This window comes from Ranitomeya imitator, chromosome 1, assembly GCF_032444005.1.
Source record: "Ranitomeya imitator isolate aRanImi1 chromosome 1, aRanImi1.pri, whole genome shotgun sequence".
Lineage (NCBI taxonomy): Eukaryota > Metazoa > Chordata > Amphibia > Anura > Dendrobatidae > Ranitomeya > Ranitomeya imitator.
The window spans coordinates 7,399,457-7,420,097 of record NC_091282.1 but is presented as its reverse complement, the minus strand read 5'-3'; the positions used below and the strand labels follow the sequence as shown (position 1 = coordinate 7,420,097).

Here is a 20,641-nt window from a genome sequence, read left to right as displayed (position 1 = left end):
TGTGTCGCAGAGGAAGATACTCTGCGCTGTAAGCCTGAAGTAAGGTTGTTCTGGGACTTGTAGTCCCACAAGTAGTGGTGTAGCTTTAAAGGGAGGGTTAGTCGGAGAGCTTGGAGGGTCTGGCTAACCACACACACACCTCCCACCTATGGGAGTGGTTACATGTATATAATGTGACCAGGGTGTGGGTCACATGGCTCTGAGTGTATGGACCTGAATGGTTCTTGGCTGTAAGTCCTGTCAGAGGAAAGGTCTGGGTGTTGGGAGGTCCAGAGTGTGGACCGGATCCCTAAAGAGCACCTGGTGAGGCTGTGATCCTGAGTGACCTTTGTGTTGGGAAGTCCTGTGTGTGGACCGGATCCCTAAAGAGCACCTGGTGAGGCTGTGATCTTGAGTGGCCTTTGTGTTGGGAGGTCCTGTGTGTGGACCGGATCCCTAAAGAGCACCTGGTGAGGCTGTGATCTGGAGTGGCCTCTGTGTTGGGAGGTCCTGTGTGTGGACCGGATCCCTGAATAGCATGAGGTGAGGCCATGGATCTGCAGAGCCGGTGACGGCTACTTTGTTGGGGAAGCTACCGTCTTACCTGGGTCTGGAAGTGACTGATGTGTACCTGCCAGGCAAGTTGGTGATCTCCGTAAGGCAGCTTCTCCGGAGCATAGGACCTATGTGACGCCAGCCGGTGAAACCTGCAACGCTGTCAAGCAGGTAACCCAGACTGTGTTTATGGGATACCTATGAGGATAAGAGAGATCCGGGAACCTGTGTGGCCGACACCAACAGGTAACCGACCGAAAACCATGTTATGCTGACCAGGGTCAGTGAGAAACTGTGTTTAGGCTATAGAGCCTGCGTGCTGGACATGGTACAGCCTGTGTGCCCACAGGCCTGAGAGAGTGGAGCTCTACTATGGACATGGAGGATTCGTCTGTCTGATGTAAGACTGTTTGCCTTTTGTTCCTGTTTCAATGGTTTATGGAGAAAATAAACCACATAGACTTTTTTAAGTGAAAGATCGTTGCTGTGTGCATGAATATCGCAGCCAAGCGAGTGTTCCCCAAACCCATTAGTGATTGCTGCATCACACTGATCAAATGTTATAAGTTCAATGTCTGCAGACATCTTAGCGCTAACAGAGGCGGGCGTGTTCACTTGGTTGTATATTATGCAGTCATGTCAGCTTTCACCCATTCACACTGGCTTTGTTCTGTTTGAAGGTGCTGGTCAGTTTTTTGTTTTTTGTAACTCCAGAGCTGTGACGCTGACGCCATGTGTGAGCCAAGACTGAACCCTCCAGGAGGCGGCCCGCACCAGCAGATGACAGTCACCACCGGGGTCATGCGTCTATTATAACATATACTGATATAAGGTCACAATATAATAATAGACGACCTCATTATAATCTGACATCAATTATATAACAAGCCTCTTGGCCAAAAGTATTGACACCCCTGCAATTCTGTCAGATAATACTCCGTTTCTTCCTGACAATGATTGCAAACACAAATTATTTGGTATTATTATCCTCATTTAATTTGTCTTAAATGAAAAAGCACAAAAGAAAATGAAGCAAAAAGCAAAACATTGATCACTTCACACAAAACTCCAAAAATGCGCCAGACAAAAGTATTGGCACCCTCAGCCTAATACTTGGTTGCACAACCTTTAGCCAAAATAACTGCGACCAACCCCTTCCGGTAACCATCAATGAATTTCTTACAATGCTCTGCTGGAATTTTAGACCATTCTTCTTTGGCAAACTGCTCCAGGTCCCTGATATTTGAAGGCGCCTTCTCCAAACTGCCATTTTTAGATCTCTCCACAGGTGTTCTATGGGATTCAGGTCTGGACTCATTGCTGCCACCTTAGAAGTCTCCAGTGCTTTCTCTCAAACCATTTTCTAGTGCTTTTTGAAGTGTGTTTTGGGTCATTGTCCTGCTGGAAGACCCATGACCTCTGAGGGAGACCCAGCTTTCTCACACTGGGCCCTACATTATGCTGCAAAATTTGTTGGTAATCTTCAGACTTCATAATGCCATGCACACGGTCAAGCAGTCCAGTGCCAGAGTCAGCAAAGCAACCCCAAAACATCAGGGAACCTCTGCCATGTTTGACTGTAGGGACCGTCTTCTTTTCTTTGAATGCCTCTTTTATTCTCCTGTAAACTCTATGTTGATGCCTTTGCCCAAAAAGCTCTACTTTTGTCTCATCTGACCAGAGAACATTCTTCGAAAACATTTTAGGCTTTTTCAGGTAAGTTTTGGCAAACTCCAGCCTGGCTTTTTTATGTCTCGGGGTAAGAAGTGGGGTCTTCCTGGGTCTCCTACCATACAGTCCCTTTTCATTCAGACGCCGACGGATAGTACGGGTTGACACTGTTGTACCCTCGGACTGCAGGGCAGCTTGAACTTGTTTGGATGTTAGTCGAGGTTCTTTATCCAACATCCGCACAATCTTGCATTGAAATCTCTTGTCAATTTTTCTTTTCCGTCCACATCTAGGGAGGTTAGCCACAGTGCCATGGGCTTTACACTTCTTGATGACACTGCGCACGGTAGACACAGGAACATTCAGGTCTTTGGAGATGGACTTGTAGCCTTGAGATTGCTCATGCTTCCTCACAATTTGGTTTTTCAAGTCCTCAGACAGTTCTTTGTTCTTCTTTTTTTTCTCCATGCTCAATGTGGTACACACAAGGACACAGGACTGAGGTTGAGTCAACTTTAATCCATGTCAACTGGCTGCAAGTGTGATTTAGTTATTGCCAACACCTGTTAGGTGCCACAGGTAAGTTACAGGTGCTGTTAATTACACAAATTAGAGAAGCATCACATGATTTTTCGAACGGTGCCAATACTTTTGTCCACCCCCTTTTTATGTTTGGTGTGAAATTATATCCAATTTGGCTTTAGGACAATTCTTTTTGTGTTTTTTTCATTTAAGACAAATTAAATGAAGATAATAATACCAAATAATTTGTGTTTGCAATCATTTTCAGGAAGAAACTGAGTATTATCTGACAGAATTGCAGGGGTGTGAATACTTTTGGCCATGACTGTAACTACTGCCGCATCTGTGATGACTCGAGGAAGAGTCTATGAGAGACAGGTGGAGCCGTGGACCCCCTATGTAGAATGAGGTATCTACAGAAGTAGCAAAGGGCAGCACAAGACTCACGTGTCGTAGCTTTTCGGCCATTTCCACTCTGGATTCCAGTATTTTCCTTTTAATTCTTTGCCGACCCAGAAATCTTCTTGTTCCTCAGCAAGAAAACTCTGAAAGATATACGAAAATAAAGATGATCGAAAAGAGAAACAGAGGAAGGAGGGACATCGACAGCTGCTTCTGGAGTGTGACTGATGGTGATCAATGCGGAGGACGGAGGAATGTCACTGCACGGACAGTGACGTAAGGGGTACACGTGACTCATGACCGCCTTTACTGACCTAAACTGCCCAACCTTAATTACTTACTGATTCCGATCTAACGGAAAATTACCTCATCATAAAATCCCATCCCGAATAAAGACATTACACCAAATTTGGACTAAATGGCCACAGCAGCCTTTTATTAAACATTAAATACAACAAGTAAACAATATCCCCCTCCCAGGGAGTGGTGGTCCTCAAAGCGTCAAAATAAACCTTGCCGATATTCAAATTATGTACCTTGGCCTCCAGGCTTAGTCTTGCCTCCAGCCATTATGCACCAGCTTGGAGGCAGATAATGACTAACCCGGCCAAACCAACCGATTACCAAATCCTTTAATCAGCCCCTCCATGGGCTGATCTACCACATCCACTCGCAATCTACTCAAGGGGAGTCCAGGACCACTAGAGATCTCCCCCCCACAATCCGCCATTCCCCTCTTTCCACCAACTTCGAGGACCTCCCTCCCCCGCCACCAACATAAATGTTTTGACCCCTCAAACATTTGTGTCCCTCCACACCTTTAAACCCATCTCAATGCCTTCCTGAATGGCCAGAAACCACATGTCGACCCCGATTGCATTCAAATGCACACCATCTGATCTCCAAAACTCGCCCTTTCCCGATTCCAAATTTACATGACGCAATACCAACGCCCCATTCTGTGCCATGAACCGAGATACCGCCCTATTGACTTTTATTCTGGCCTTATTTATTCCCTCAATGGAGCACCTTCCTAGGGATAATGTCAGACCAGACAATTAACAACTTCGGAAACACCGCCCAAAGTCTTAAAATGTCGAACTTAATGTCTTTTATCAATTCCCTACAGGGCCTTTTGCCCAAGTCATTCCCGCCCAAATGAATTACTACCACATCCGGAGCTCGATCCAATTGTACAAACTGGTGGAACTCCGGCAAAAATTGGCTCCATATCATTCCGCACTTCCCGATCCACCGCAGAATCGCTGCCTCTCTTGAGAACCCCAGTTGCCGCCCGTCTGGTCAAATTGCGGCCCGCAATGCTGCCCAAAAACCGAAAGAATGGCCCATGATCCACACCAGCCGGTGCCCATAGCCTGAAATAAATAACACAACAATAAGATAAACCAACTTAAACCTATTCAACCATTAGACCAAGTTCGGGCGGATATAGGAAATGAATCTTCTTGACTCCCACCACCTGATTTTTATAACCACCTCCTCGCCCAGGCCCCTCCTGGCTGCCTCCGTCGCTGCACCGATTCTGAATGAATGTCCACTGTAATCCCCCGGTGAAATTCCCCCTGAAATCAAACATTTCGTAAATACTGCTATGAACTGAAAGCAAGATAAAAAGGATCCGTCTTCATGGACTAAAATGGGGTTAGACAACACTCCGCCCTTCTCCATGAAATCATTGACACACAGGACAGGGCATAACAGGGAACCCGCAACCTTGACTCCGCTTGAGGTACCAACTCTCGAAAACGGTGTCCCTGCAGGTGAGAAAGAGCAACAGAAACAGGGTTAGAAGCCATCGACCTGACTTCCGGAACAATCCACAAATTCAAAGATAAACCCAGAAGCACCAAGCGCTGCAAAATTTTTACCACCGCCGGTGAGTCAGCCGACAGTGAATTTATCGCCACAGCCACCGCGTCGCACACACATGGAAAACGAATTTTCCTGTCTTTCACTCTATCTCCCCATAACGACAACGCAACAACGATAGGGAACAAATGGGGCAGAACCCGATTTTTTAGCCAACCCTGCTCCCGCCAGAAACCATGGCAATGATGAAACCCAAATCATCTGAATTCACAACTGGTTTGATCCAGGTAGATTTTCCGTTATAGTTCTCCAAAAAATTTGCCCATACTGCCAAATCTTCCCACAATTCCTTCTTTAGTCTGATAAAATGAAAAGGAGATCGAACGCCCTTGGTCGCCAACGACAACCTGCGGCAGAATGCCCTTCCCATCGGCATAATACGGCAAGCGAAGTTCAACTTGCCAAGCAAAGATTGTACCTCCCTCAGCCTCAATTAATTTTTTAGCACTACATGCCCTAGACACCACTTCGCTCAGAGCGTTAACCTTTTCATCAGGCAACCTGCACACCATTTCTAAGGTATTATTTTATTATTATTATTTATTATTATAGCGCCATTTATTCCATGGCGCTTTACATGTGAGGAGGGGTATACATAATAAAACAAGTACAATATACAAGGTATCAATTTTGATCCCCAAAAAACTCAGAACGGTAACTGGTCCCACAGTTTTATCCGCAGCTAAAGGAACACCTAAACTCTTAGACACTCTCTCCATAGTGTGTAATAGCACCGAGCAATCGGTGCTTTTAGCCGGGCCTATAAACAGGAAATCATCCAGATAGTGAATGCACGATTTCAAGCCCGACATGTCTTTTACCACCCATTCCAAAAAAGTGCTAAAAGTTTCGAAGTACGCGCAGGAAAGAGAACAACCCATGGGGAGACAGCGATCGACGAAAAAACCTCCTTCCCAATAGCAAACCAGGAGATGCATACTCTCCGGGTGAACGCCGCTTCGATATCTGTTTTCGCCAACAATGCGCCACCCCCACATAAACGTACCCAATCCATAGCAGCATCGAATGAAGTGTAAATCACAGAACATAACTGAGGGTCAATTCCGTCATTTACTAAGGACCCTTTCGGAAAGGACAAGTGATGAATCAATCTGAATTTATTGGGTTCCTTTTTTGGCACCACGCCCAACGGGGAAGCCCTCAAGTTGTGTATGGGAGCAACTGGAAAAGGGCCGGCCATCCTGCCCAGTTTAACTTCGCTTTCCAGTTTTTTAGCAACCACGTCAGGAAATTGCAAAGCCGATTTCAATATTTCTGTGGAAAAATTACGTTCCGCCTCAACGAATGGAATACGGAAACGATCCTGAAAACCTCCTAAAAAAGCTGCCGCTGCCGTATCAGGGTACCTATTTAGAAATGGCACCATCACGTCCAGACGAATTGGTGTCATTCCTTTTCTCATGACCATCTCCGCCTCTCTGTCTGCCACCCTTAAAATATTTGGATGACACATGCGGTCCCCGACAAGATGCATATTCGTGTTTGAATTTGCATTTTCCCCCAAATTTACATGACCCTTCATTGAATGCAAAGCACAGTCCTCTCTGCATTGCCGCTGAGTGTCCCGACTGCCCTGAACCCCCAGCGCTTCCAGGAAAAGATTGGCTACTGGACCCGAAGCGTGATGGAACCATCACCTTCATCCACAAAGCTATATCTTTGTGATCCCACTGAATGCTAGGCCTAATCGCCTTCCGCTGCTGGAATTGCTCATCGTATCTAAGCCAACCCTGGCCCCCATAAGTCCGGTAAGACTCCCCAATAGCATTCATATAACAAAAAAACCCTGAGCAATTCTCGGGGGACCTCTCACCGATCACACTAGCACACTAGCAATCTTGCCTTGTGCAGGCGTGTACTATGGAGGACAGAGAATGAACTTCAATCCAATATTGCAGCCAGCATGCAGCCAGCGGGTAAGGAAAGGGTGAATCAAACACCTGAAAACTCCGCCCATATGGCTGAAGATTGTTCCCTCCAAATTCAGGTGACAGAGTCCCTTTAATATGTCAGTGAAATGTTACAGTGTATGGATGAATCATTGAATTCATAAACATTTTTTCAAAATTTTTTTAGTTTTATATAACACAATTTTGTGCAGGGTTGTATAACACTGAAGTGTACTCCACAGGACGAGTAATTGAACCCAGATAACCTTTTCAACGCTTTTTTGAAGAGCATGGCTGGTTTTAGACAAAGTGGGGCCCTGGGCAAAAGTTTAAAGTGGTGCCCAAATGCTCACATATTGCACCATCACACAGAAACCTTTTTTACTGTATTGACATGCTCTGAGTTCAGGCCATTAAACTAGCGTGACTGAAGATATTGAAGTCATTCGGCACTTGTTTACCAGCTTCTTTACACCAGCTGAGGAAGAAAGCTGAGCACAGAATGATCACTAATATACCAATCTGTCCCCATACATTATTATGTTATTGCTTTCACCAGGCGATGTGCTGCTGAGTACTATGAACTTTGTTCCGGCAAAAACAATCCAAACACTCGATGAATGAGCAGCATTTTGCTCATTTACTATATTGCAATTCATAGTCAATATAGTATAATGCACTCCATAATCCTCCACATACAGTAAGGTCCATATATATATTTGGAGAGAGACAACATTTTTCTAATTTTGGTTATAGACATTACCACAATGAATTTTAAACAAAACAATTCAGATGCAGTTGAAGTTCAGACTTTCAGCTTTCATTTGAGGGGATCCACATTAAAACTGGATGAAGGGTTTAGGAGTTTCAGCTCCTTAACTTGTGCCAGCCTGTTTTTAAAGGGACCAAAAGTAATTGGACAGATTCAATAATTGTAAATAAAATGATCATTTCTAGTACTTGGTTGAAAACCCTTTGTTGGCAATGACTGCCTGAAGTCTTGAACCCATGGACATCACCAGACGCTGTGCTTCCTCCTTTTTGATGCTCGGCCTTCACTGCGGTGGTTTTCAGTTGCTGTTTGTTTGTGGCCTTTCTGTCTGAAGTTTAGTCTTTAACAAGTGAAATGCTGCTCAATTGGGTTGAGATCAGGTGACTGACTTGGCCATTCAAGAATATTCCACTTCTTTGCTTTAATAAACTCCTGGGTTGCTTTGTTTTATGTTTTGGGTCATTGTCCATCTGTAGTATGAAACGACGACCAATCAGTTTGGCTGCATTTGGCTGGATCTGAGCACACAGTATGGCGGCTCTGAAGACCTCAGAATTCATTCGGCTGCTTCTGTCCTGTGTCACATCATCAATAAACACTAGTGACCCAGTGCCACTGGCAGCCATGCATGCCCAAGCTATCACACTGCCTCCGCCGGGTTTTACAGATGATGTGGTATGCTTTGGATCATGAGCTGTACCGCGCCTTCGCCATACTTTTCTCTTTCCATCATTCTGGCAGAGGTTGATTTTGGTTTCATCTGTCCAAAGAATGTTCTTCCAGAACTGTGCGGCTTTTTTAGATGTTTTTTAGCCTTTTTCTTCTTGATGCTTATGAGTGGCTGCACCGTGCAGTGAACCCACTGTATTACTTTCATGCAGTCTTCTCTTTATGGTAGATTTGGATATTGATCCGCGAACCTCCTGGAGAGTGTTGGTCACTTGATCGGCTGTTGTGAAGGGGTTTCTCTTCACCATGGAGGTTATTCTGTGATCATCCACCACTGTTGTCTTCTGTGGGTGCCCAGGTCTTTTTGCATTGATGAGTTCACCAGTGCTTTCTTTCTTTCTCAGGATGTACCAAACTGTAGATTTTGGTCTTGGAGTACTGGATTTAATGGGGGGGGGAGGGAGTGCAGCGCCCCAGTGTCGTTGCAGTAATATCATTCTCCTCTTGGGGGGAGTGATGTTACGTTTGGAGGCAAAGAAGGACAACTGAAATCCAGGTATCACAAACATGCAACACATTTCGCACTCCAGGCCACCAAGGGGAGCTCTGCTCTTATTTATTAGGGCACTCCTCACAATTAGGTAAAACTGGTTGCCTGGGGAGGAAGTTAGTGAGTTGCTGGCTGAGCTTCGCTCAGGCAGTTGGTCCGTGACAGGGTTGGGAGCCTGTCAGAGATCCAGACAGAAGGACACGGAGCTGTGCCTGCCCTAAGTGCGGCAGCTTATAGGAAGAGACACTGAAGGAGAACTGTATTGTAGAGAGGGTGAAGAAGTCGTAGCAAAGGAGTGGATACCAGGAGGGGTTCTGCCCTACACAGGCTGCCTCCTTCTGAGGCGCAGGATCCCGGTAGCCGGAACACCGAGGGAGCAACGATCCTTTATGCCTTGCTCCAGAGACCGGTAGGACAGCTAATTTCACATTACCTGTTCGCCCCTATACACAGGAGGCACAGTGGCACCCCTTAGAGGCTGGGGCATGATAGAATCCCTGTAAAACGCCTCAAGCCACCGGTCATACAGGTTTGTTCTATTCATCTGGGGGACAGAGAGAGAGACATAACATCTTCAACATCTGTGAGAACCTTATGAGAAGCTCAGCAGGAAGGGACTACAACACCACGGCTCTAGAGGAAGGCTGCTGATTTCTACCTGGACAAGGGGACTCTGGATTTGCCTCCAAACCGGCCGGACTCTGTCTGCCCTGTGATCTGGTGCTCTGGACTGTGGATGCTGAAGCCTTCAGTAAAAGGTAAAGAGACTGCAACCTTGTGTCCTCGTTCTTCACTGTGCCTCTCACCATCCTCCATCTACACACTGGGAAGCCCTGGGGTCATACTTCACCTCTAGGAAGGTATACCATCTAGCTGCAATACTATCACCCCAGCGGACCCCTTAAAGCAGCGTCGGTCACCCTGACCGAATATCACAAGTGGCATCACGAACATTTCCCCTGTAAAGACCTTTCCCTTTAACTCGTCTGTCCCAAGGGCCACGGTCCGGATCAGCCACCATGACATCCCCCCGGGAACCGAAGGACCTGGTACGAGTACCCCTAGCCCATGGGGCACTTCACATGACTATCGAGCAGTGACGAGCACACTGATGCTGGAATGAGTAATGAGCAGTGACGAGCACACTGATGATGGAGCGAGTAACGAGCAGTGACGAGCACACTGATGATGGAGCGAGTAACGAGCAGTGACGAACACACTGATGATGGAGCGAGTAACAAGCAGTGATGAGCACACTGATGATGGAGCAAGTAACGAGCAGTGACGAGCACACTGATGATGGAGCGAGTAACGAGCAGTGACGAACACACTGATGATGGAGCGAGTAACGAGCAGTGACGAGCACACTGATGATGGAGCGAGTAACGAGCAGTGACGAACACACTGATGCTGGAACGAGTAATGAGCAGTGACAAGCACACTGATGATGGAGCGGGTAATGAGCAGTGATGAACACACTAATGATGGAGCGAGTAATGAGCAGTGACGAGCACACTGATGGAGCGAGTAACGAGCAGTGACGAGCACACTGATGATGGAGCGAGTAATGAGCAGTGAGAAGCACACTGATGATGGAGCGAGTAACGAGCAGTGACGAACACACTGATGATGGAGCGAGTAACGAGCAGCGATGAGCACACTGATGATGGAGCGAGTAACGAGCAGTGATGAGCACACTGATGATGGAGCGAGTAATGAGTAGTGAGAAGCACACTGATGATGGAGCGAGTAACGAGCAGTGACGAACACACTGATGATGGAGCAAGTAATGAGCAGTGAGAAGCACACTGATGATGGAGCGAGTAATGAACAGTGACGAGCACACTAATGATGGAGCGAGTAACGAGCAGTGATGAGCACACTGATGATGGAGCTAGTAACGAGCAGTGAGGAGCACACTGATGATGGAGTGAGTATCGAGCAGTGATGAGCACACTGATGATGGAGCGAGTAACGAGCAGTGAGGAGCACACTGATGATGGAGCGAGTAACGAGCAGTGATGAGCACACTGATGATGGAGCGAGTAATGAGTAGTGAGAAGCACACTGATGATGGAGCGAGTAACGAGCAGTGACGAACACACTGATGATGGAGCAAGTAATGAGCAGTGAGAAGCACACTGATGATGGAGCGAGTAATGAACAGTGACGAGCACACTAATGATGGAGCGAGTAACGAGCAGTGATGAGCACACTGATGATGGAGCTAGTAATGAGCAGTGACAAGCACACTGATGATGGAGTGAGTATCGAGCAGTGATGAGCACACTGATGATGGAGCGAGTAACGAGCAGTGAGGAGCACACTGATGATGGAGCGAGTAACGAGCAGTGAGGAGCACACTGATGATGGAGTGAGTATCGAGCAGTGATGAGCACACTGATGATGGAGCGAGTAACGAGCAGTGAGGAGCACACTGATGATGGAGTGAGTATCGAGCAGTGATGAGCACACTGATGATGGAGCGAGTATCGAGCAGTGAGGAGCACACTGATGATGGAGCGAGTAATGAGCAGTGATGAGCACACTGATGATGCAGCGAGTAAAGAGCAGTGATGAGCACACTGATGATGGAGCGAGTAACGAGCAGTGATGAGCACACTGATGATGGAGCGAGTAACGAGCAGTGATGAGCACACTGATGATGGAGCAAGTAACGAGCAGTGACGAACACACTGATGATGGAGCAAGTAACGAGCAGTGACGAACACACTGATGATGGAGCAAGTAACGAGCAGTGATGAGCACACTGATGATGGAGCGAGTAACGAGCAGTGATGAGCACACTGATGATGGAGCGAGTAACGAGCAGTGATGAGCACACTGATGATGGAGCAAGTAACGAGCAGTGACGAACACACTGATGATGGAGCAAGTAACGAGCAGTGACGAACACACTGATGATGGAGCAAGTAACGAGCAGTGATGAGCACACTGATGATGGAGCAAGTAACGAGCAGTGACGAACACACTGATGATGGAGCAAGTAATGAGCAGTGACGAACACACTGATGATGGAGCAAGTAACGAGCAGTGACGAACACTATGATGATGGAGCAAGTAACGAGCAGTGATGAGCACTATGATGATGGAGCAAGTAACGAGCAGTGATGAGCACACTGATGATGGAGCAAGTAATGAGCAGTGACGAACATACTGATGATGGAGCAAGTAACGAGCAGTGACGAACACACTGATGATGGAGCAAGTAATGAGCAGTGACGAACACACTGATGATGGAGCAAGTAACGAGCAGTGACGAACACTATGATGATGGAGCAAGTAACGAGCAGTGATGAGCACACTGATGATGGAGCAAGTAATGAGCAGTGACGAACATACTGATGATGGAGCAAGTAACGAGCAGTGACGAGCACACTGATGATGGAGTCAAGAGTCGGGTCGAGTGAAATCGGCCGATCCTATAAAAAAGTCGGGGTCGGGGTCGGCCGAAACACGAAACCCAATGCAGTGCATTGGGTTTCCCATGGTTCCCAGGGTCTGAAGGAGAGGAAACTCTCCTTCAGGCCATGCGATCCATATTTAAGTGTAAAATAAAGAATTAAAATAAAAAATATTGCTATACTCGCCCTCTGACGCGCCCTGGTACTAACCAGCAGCCTTCCTTCCTTTGAATCAGCGCGTGAAAGACCTTCCGATGACGTCGCGGCTTGTGATTGGTTGCGCGACCGCCCATGTGACCGCTCGCGCGACCAATCACAAGCCGCGACGTCACCGCAAGGTCCTGCAAGCGCTGATTCGAAGCAAGGAAGGCTGTCGGAAAGAAGCAGGGCGCGTCCGAGGGTGAGTATATTCCTATTAGGTATATACTCACCCTCGGACGCGCCCTGCTTCTTTCCGGCAGCCTTCCTTCCTAAGAATCAGCGCTTGAAGGACCTTCGGTGACGTTGCGGTGACGTTGCGGCTTGTGATTGGCGCGTCAGAGGGTGAGTATAGCAATATTTTTTATTTTAATTCTTTATTTTACACATAAATATGGATTCCGATACTGATTTCCGATATTGCAAACATATCGGGAATCGGGATCGGAATTTCGATACCAGATTCAGAAGATCGCCGACCTCATGGCCGACCCCACACAGGGGTCGGGTCGGGTTTCATGAAACCCGACTTTGCCAAAAGTCGGCGACTTCTGAAAATGGCCGACCCGTTTCGCTCAACCCTAGTTACGAGCATACTTGCTCACCACTAGTTATAATCTGTGTGTTATAGATTACAGTCAGAATTTGGCTATAGGTGGTTATTCATATCACTCACTGTTATATTTACTGCTGTTAGTTATTACTTTACTTTCTTCCATGTTCTTTATGTTATCTGCAGAGTTTATTATTTTCTATATAAACCACAATCAGGAATGAAGCAAAATTCTCAGCAGTTCTACGATTCTGTGGACTTTACCTTCAGTGCGGCGTCATCCTCTTGTACCACCACCATGTGGGACCACTTGGCCTCACAGTTTCGTCGGCTGTCTTCCCACGAATTTTCATATTTAGAAAAGTATAAACATTTTCTGCCGAACAATTTCCAGTTTTCTGGACAGAATCCTGAAATAAATGGAAGCGCCGCAGTACATGAAAGTTATTATCTATATCATTCAGAGATAAATCCACACAATCCTCAGATCAATTTCTCAGTGGTCAGCACTGTCCTATATATAGGGAAACACAGAGGCTTGGTGGCTAGCACTGTCCTATATATATATATAGGGAAACATGGTGGCTCATTGGTTAGCATTGTTTTATATATAAGGAAACAATGTAGCTCAGTGGTTAGCATTGTTCTATATATAGGAAAACACGGTGGCTCAGTGGTTAGCAAATCCCACCAAAGACAACATTTGCTAGAAGTTTATATGTTCTCTCTGTGTTTGCCTGGGTTTCCTTGGGGTTCTCCTGTTTCCTCGAGGTTCTCCGTTTTCTTCCCACAATCTCATAATCTACATTCCCTACCTACACAAGTAAATATATTTCACATTCTAGGAAGCGGCAGCTGTCCACCCCATCACCTAAATATAAGAGCATGCATTGGCCACGTGCTGACATAACATGAAGCCGGAGCAGCTTCACCAGGACCCATGGAAGCACATTTGTGCGAAACGGCCGTCGTCCGTTCTCCTGTCCCGCACCCCTCACTTTTACCTGCCGCCTCTCCACAGATGTCTAATGCCGCATAAAGTGAATTAAAGGACATTGTTTTTCAGCAATCTTGGGGTGAATACAGTGTTTCACCATGCTGTATCTCAAGTGTGACGCTAGTCACAACCCACGGCCAGGCTGTGAATCAGAGAAATCAGATGTTCCAGGGTCAATACCAAAAGAGCATGTAGTAAACCAAGGGAAAATATGAAGTCGTAAGTCAGGTCACATGGGTCAGAATACCAGAGAAATAGTGGATAAGCAAGGGGCAATAACAAACGGGTAGTCAGACCACAGTCCAAAGGTCAGCAGCAGAAGAAGTTCAGAACTTCCGGCAAAGGCAACAGGGGAACACACCAGAGAGCACAAGCTTTCGACTGTTAGCGATATGGGCCAGACAGCTCACATAAATAGCATGGCAATTGCCAAGAGCAGGGAGCACCTGTGGACACTTTGCACCTCCCAGTCAGATAGGTCAATCGAGCTGTCAATCAAAGCACTGACAGCTAGGCACCCCCAGCACATGATAGAGTGACAGAGCTGTCCATCACAGAGTCCCAGACACTTTGAACTGAGGAATTGAGACATCACCTTGTTATTTAGTGATAGTTAAATTCCACAGTGTGCATATGTCATGAACTGGGGGTGTTTGGTTCCCCCAGTTCTTTCTTCAGGGATTTATTTACATCCCACTTCCCAGTTTTGGTTTGGAACTTGCAGCTCTCTGGCGCCCCCCTTACTCTCAGGTGAGTCAGGGAACTGCACCAAGGAAAATTGGTCACCAGAAAGGCTGCCTGCTATGTACTGGCTATTGGGCACACACTCCAGTGAGGGTGATATAATTATTCCCAGCCGCAGCCAAGCAATACACTTATAAAACCAGTTCCATCACTGCCAGCATTACCCAACAAGCTCATGCACAATCTGCTGCCACCAGCTCCTATTCCTATGACTAATGGCGGGTCAGGAGCCAACCCAATCAGAAGCGTAATTTACTTCAGAGGACGCTGGAGGTACGTTTTAGAGCAAGGAGGATGAGACTAGTAAATATTATAGCTTTTACTCCAAAAAAGAGTAGGCAGTGTTTACAAAAGGTATAAAACGATATTACCAACATGAGACAATTATAATAAGTACAATGCAACTACAAATAAAAAGGGAATAAAAGAAGGAAGAAACTTACAGGTTACTCATATCATGGCTGACCATGCTGCGTGGGGGAGGGGTGACATCAAAATGCATCACAGAGTGTCTCTTAGCTGGCTCCCTGGGCAAAGACTAGTGCAAAATGAGGTCCCACTATCTTATACCCCCCTGGTCATGACATCAAGGAGTGGGCTGCGCCATGGAATCCACTCTCCTTTACAACAGTTATGAAATCCGGCTATTAGCCATAACTCCTGGGGAGAAACCCATAGACGGCTGACAAAATTATCATGTTCTCAGCATGAAATGAACGTTCATTTAAGTCTAAACATGATTTGGCTATGTGCCTTGGTTAAGCAGTAATCAGTTTCTCGGATACTGCTGGTACAGGATATTAGGAAACGCACTGGTGTGTAGCTCTATTAAAGGGAACCTGTCACCCCCCAGGCAGTTTTAACTAAAAAAGCCAGCTTGTGCAGCACTAATGCTGCATTCTTTCAAGGTGGCTCTTTTAGTTGGGGTCCCTGCCAACGCTGAACTATTCGTTTTTAGAATTTGCCTTTCCTACCTGTAGTTTGTCAGGGGGGCATGTCTTTTCCCCCTGACATAATCGCCTCCCAGCCATCAGTCAGGGCCTCCGTGCGCCGGACGCCGCCTCCACTTACTTCCTTAACGTCCTCGTTGCAAACATGCAAAACTTGATACGGCACGCTGTATCCCACATTGTCATTTTGTTGGGTTGAAATTAAGCTGTCTGCAGACCTCATGCACTTAACAGAAATATTTTTTTTCTGTTGCTAAACATGATACAGTCCACCATATCACATTTTGTAATTTTGTGTGAGATTGTTGTGTGTGCAGAGCTGTTGCACACAGAAAAAACAAAGTTTTAGTTTTTCAAACGTGATACAGCAGGTTAGATGCAATTTTAAAATTGTTTGGAGCATATCTTCTAGGTTATACAGGCATCACCCACACTAAAAAAAAATTTTTTCAGTTACTAACGTCGTACAGTAGGGGACATCTCACTTTCAAATTGTTTGTAGTATCTAGTCTGTCATAGAAGCCTAATCCATGAGCCCCCCAAAAATTATTCTGTTGCTAATGTCATACCATAAGGGACAGCTCACTTTCAAATAGTATTTAGCATCAAGTCTGTTATAGAGGACTCATCCTCAGGCCCCCCAAAAATTCTTCTGTTACCAACGTCAATCAGTAGGGGACATCTCTTTTTCAAATTGTTTGCAAAATCTAGTCTGCTATAGAGGGCTCATCCACCGATGCCCCCCAAAAATTCTTCTGTTACTAATGTGATACAGTAGCAGAGATCTAATATTATAATTGCTAGGAGCATATCTTCTTTGTAATATAAGCCCCATCAACACTCAAGCAAATCTCTTTTCTGTGACTAATGCGATTTAGCACACCATATTTCACCTTATCATTTACTGCCTCTGAAGTTCAGCTGTTTGCACAGGTGGTGCAGAGTTTCAAATCTATTTTTTGTTGCTAATACTGTGCTCCTACCACACTGTCTGAGCAACATGACTGGGAAAAAGTGAGACCATGGTGGAAGGAGGATTAGGCTTGATGTTCAAGGTGTATGTGGGGCAGGTGGTAATGTTAATGAAAGCACTAGTGAACCAACAACGTCACATCCTATGCAACGACAACTGACAACTTCTGTTACAGGATGGGCTACTCCACTACCTTTCTTTGGCAGATGCACAGCGGTACGCCTTGTTGATGAGGTCCAGAAAGAGCATGTGCTCAAGTGGATGGCAAGCACAGTTTCAAGTGGCCTCTCCTCCTCTTTCTCCACCTCAACATCACATCCAGTACAATCCACAGAGGTGGCACCCAAATTCCCCTTGCTTCCCCCCACACCAGAACTCTCCAACCGTACAACTGACTGTAGGGAACCATAGATGGGTGAGTCTGAAGAGCTTTTCACACAACAGGCCAGATGGTCCTTGTTCTCTCGGTTCCATTTCACCCTCCATTTTCTTTCCGGGGAGAAGAACATTCGTGTCGATGCTCTGTTGTATCATCTGAGGAGGAGGAAGAGGAGCCTCGGCTTATTGTCCCTTCCGAGAGCCTGAGAACTGTGGCCCCAGTTTCGCTAGAGTCTGTGCCTCCGGGCAAGACTTTTGTACCATCCAGTTTGCATCCGGAGATTCTCTCTTGGGCTCACTTGTCTAGGGTGGGTGGACATTTTGGGACCAAAAGGACATCTGAGCTACTGGCTAGGACATATTGGTGGCCGCACATGGCCCGTGATGTCACAGACTATGTTCGGGCATGTGTCTCGTGTGCCAGGAACAAGTCTCCTCGTCAACGGCCAGCTAGGTTGCTTCACCTCCTGCCGGTGGCAGATAGACCCTGGGAGATGGTCGGGATGGTTTTTGTGGTGGGCTTACCCAAGTCTCGTAGCTGCACCATTATTTGGGTTATCACCGACCATTTTTCCAAAATGGTGCACTTGGTGCCTCTTCCACGGTTACCTTCTGCACGGGCTCTGGTGGCGTTGTTTATCAAACACATATTTTGCCTACATGGTATGCCGGACAAAATTGTCAGTGACCGGGGTCCCCAGTTTGCGTCTCGATTCTGGAGAGAGCTTTGTCGTCTACTCAGCATTGAGTTGAATCTCTCCTCAGCTTATCATCCCGAGACGAATGGGTTGGTAGAGAGGGCCAACCAGACCTTGGTCACATATCTTCGACATTTTGTCTCAGCCAGGCAGGATGACTGGGCATCCTTGTTACCGTGGGTGGAGTTTGCGCTGAATAACGCCGTAGCTGACTCCACCGGACAGACCCCATTCCTCCTAAACTATGGTCAGCATCCGCAGGTACCTGTGCCTATGCCAGTGTCTTCCGCCGACTCCAGGGTGGCAGACTGGGCTGTGGAGGCGCAGGACATTTGGGACCGCACTCAGGATGCCATTCGGGCCTCCAAGGAGAGAATGAGGTCCTCCGCCGATGCACATTGGCGCCCTGCTCTGACCTTTGCTCCTGGCGACTTAGTGTGGTTCCGGCAAGGAACAACCACGGGAAGGGCGGCATCTAAAAGGAAAACCGCCTATGCCAAAACATGGTATCCATCCACAGACAGCTGTTTCGGGGTACTTGCCCCTCATCAGTGTGGAGTAGGAAACTGGCTATTAGGAGCAGTGCCTGGTAAAAGGACTATAAACGTAAGGATGAAGGACCTCGGGGAGATCAAAACATCCAACACCACGGAGACACCATAACGTGTTTCTCAAAGCAGTGATCCAGATAACTGCCCCCATGGGGTCCTTTTACCAGGCACTGCTCCTAATAGCCAGTTTCCTACTCAACACTGATGAGGGGAAAATACCCTGAAACAGCTGTCTGTGGATGGATACCATGTTTTGGCATAGGCGGTTTTCCTTTTGGATGCTGTCCTTCCCGTGGTTGTTCCTTCCCAGTGAAAGACCTGGCTATTTATTGCTTGCGTTGAGAAACACGTGATGGTGTCTTCGCGGCTTTTCTACATGCATTTGCATATTTCCCATAAGGGATGGGGGCAGTGTTCTGGATCACTGTGTTGAGAAACACGTGATGGTGTCTCCTCGGTGTTGGATGTTTTGATCTCCCCGAGGTCATTCATCCTTACATTTATAGTCTTTGGGACTACTTTTCCTCTTCTGAGCATGCCCATGGTAAGATCTCTCATTGGAGATCAAGGGTCACATGCTCAGGTACTGCAGCAAATCCTATTGGTCCTCTAGGAAGGTCCTGAAGGTGTTCAATGTCTGTGGCAGCCTCTAATTGGTCCTTCTAGGAAGGTCCTGTACGTGCTGCAGCTATAAGAGGTGCGCATGACCGCACAGCATGCGCTAGTATCAATTTATGCATGAGCTCAGCGCCAATGTGGTCATGTTTGTGTGCAGTCAGGGACCCGGCTGAAATAAGCCCCTAGAATGCTGGCACCTCCGGTGAGGAGATTTGTGTGTGTGTATTCAGGGACCCGGCTGAAATAAGCCCCTAGAATGCTGGCACCTCCGGCGAGGAGTTTTATGTTTGCATTTGACTGCATGACCACCATCTGCTCTACTAAGTAGCTGTGTGCCTCTGTGAGCCAATCAGGGCACAGCGTTATCTTTGCTTACAGACTCTGTGAAGTAACAGAGTCTGTTTATACTACTACATTGTACCGCCATGTCTAGCTGCAGGTGCTTTCCTGCACGGTGGACCCCGGGTTACGAACGCACCAACTCCTTCTAATAAATATATATTTGGTGCGTTCCGCCAACCCTAACACAGAGGGGACAGCACGCCAGAGAGAAAGCAGGCTGCAGCTCCACACTCCCCGAGAGAGTGCTCCCCGTGAGGACACTGAGGCTGAGATACCAGCCGTAGTGAAGGCTGGATGTGAGAGTGTGGACTTGGAAGCCTCCGTAATCAGAGAAGACGTATCGTATCCCCTGACAGTGACCTGAGCACTTGGTCCCGGTAACCGCAGTGACAAGCCAGGACCCCTGAGTGTGACACGTAAACTGCTCAGTGTGTGTGTAGCATTGCTACTGCAGAAAGACTGCCAGGCTAATATACAGAGACTGTGCAGCAGAGATGCTGTGTTACTTCCTGCTTCCAGATTCACTGGGAGAAAAGACTTCAAAGACTTATCCCCGGAGTCTCCAGTTCCCAGGAGACAGAGGAGGGACTTCAGGATCTCAAGCGCTGCTGGTGACTGTACCCACTTTGGAATAAGGTCCCTCCAGTCAGGACCTCCCTGGACTGATAAGTTACAAGAACACTAGTTAACCATTTTGATACCGCTTAATTGTTTACTGCTTGCTTTATCTCTATTAACCCCCTGTTTACTCCCTGCGAGGAGAATCTTACTCCAGTCAATAAATTCCCTTCAACAGTTGGTCTGTCTGTTCTATGGTGACATACTCAACCCTGCACACTATTACATTTCCTCGGGAAAACCCGAGCAACGAGTACACTCGCTCATCACTAATGACTAGCAGTTGGTAAGAGTGTCTTTGTACGCCTACTCATGAGCCCCTGTGCCGGACTACTGTCTAGGCCTTGGGTGGGTGTGTTTCTATGACCAAGTATGGACAGATATACATCCATACCTGCCTGTCTTGCTTTCTGCATGAGTTTTTTGGCCGTTTTTACTGCTGACTCTGCTTTCCCATTACTCTGAGAATATCGGAGAAAACATCTGGTGTTCAAATTCATGTTTCTTGCTGAAGGTTTTGAACTCTTCTGAAGTAAACTGCGCCGCATTGTCCGAGAAAACAATATTTGGAATGCCATACCTGGCAAAATGGGTCTTGAGCTTTTTAATCACTGTTCTCGCCCTTGTGCCCTGCAGCAAATCAACCTCCCAGAAGTTCGGAAAAATAGTGCACTGT

The 20,641-nt window shown here is 46.9% G+C and overlaps 1 protein-coding gene across 1 annotated transcript in view; it reads right to left on the bottom strand.

The window, feature by feature from the left end:
* Window positions 1-20,641, bottom strand: part of LOC138658169 (B-cell differentiation antigen CD72-like) — a 155,114-nt gene that overhangs the window by 28,902 nt on the left and 105,571 nt on the right. The window contains exons 5-6 of the mRNA XM_069745695.1: window positions 13,361-13,506; window positions 3,175-3,272 (exon numbers count right to left, since the gene is read on the bottom strand). Coding sequence (XP_069601796.1) covers window positions 3,175-3,272; window positions 13,361-13,506 — 244 coding nt within the window. The remainder of the gene's footprint in view (window positions 1-3,174; window positions 3,273-13,360; window positions 13,507-20,641) is intronic.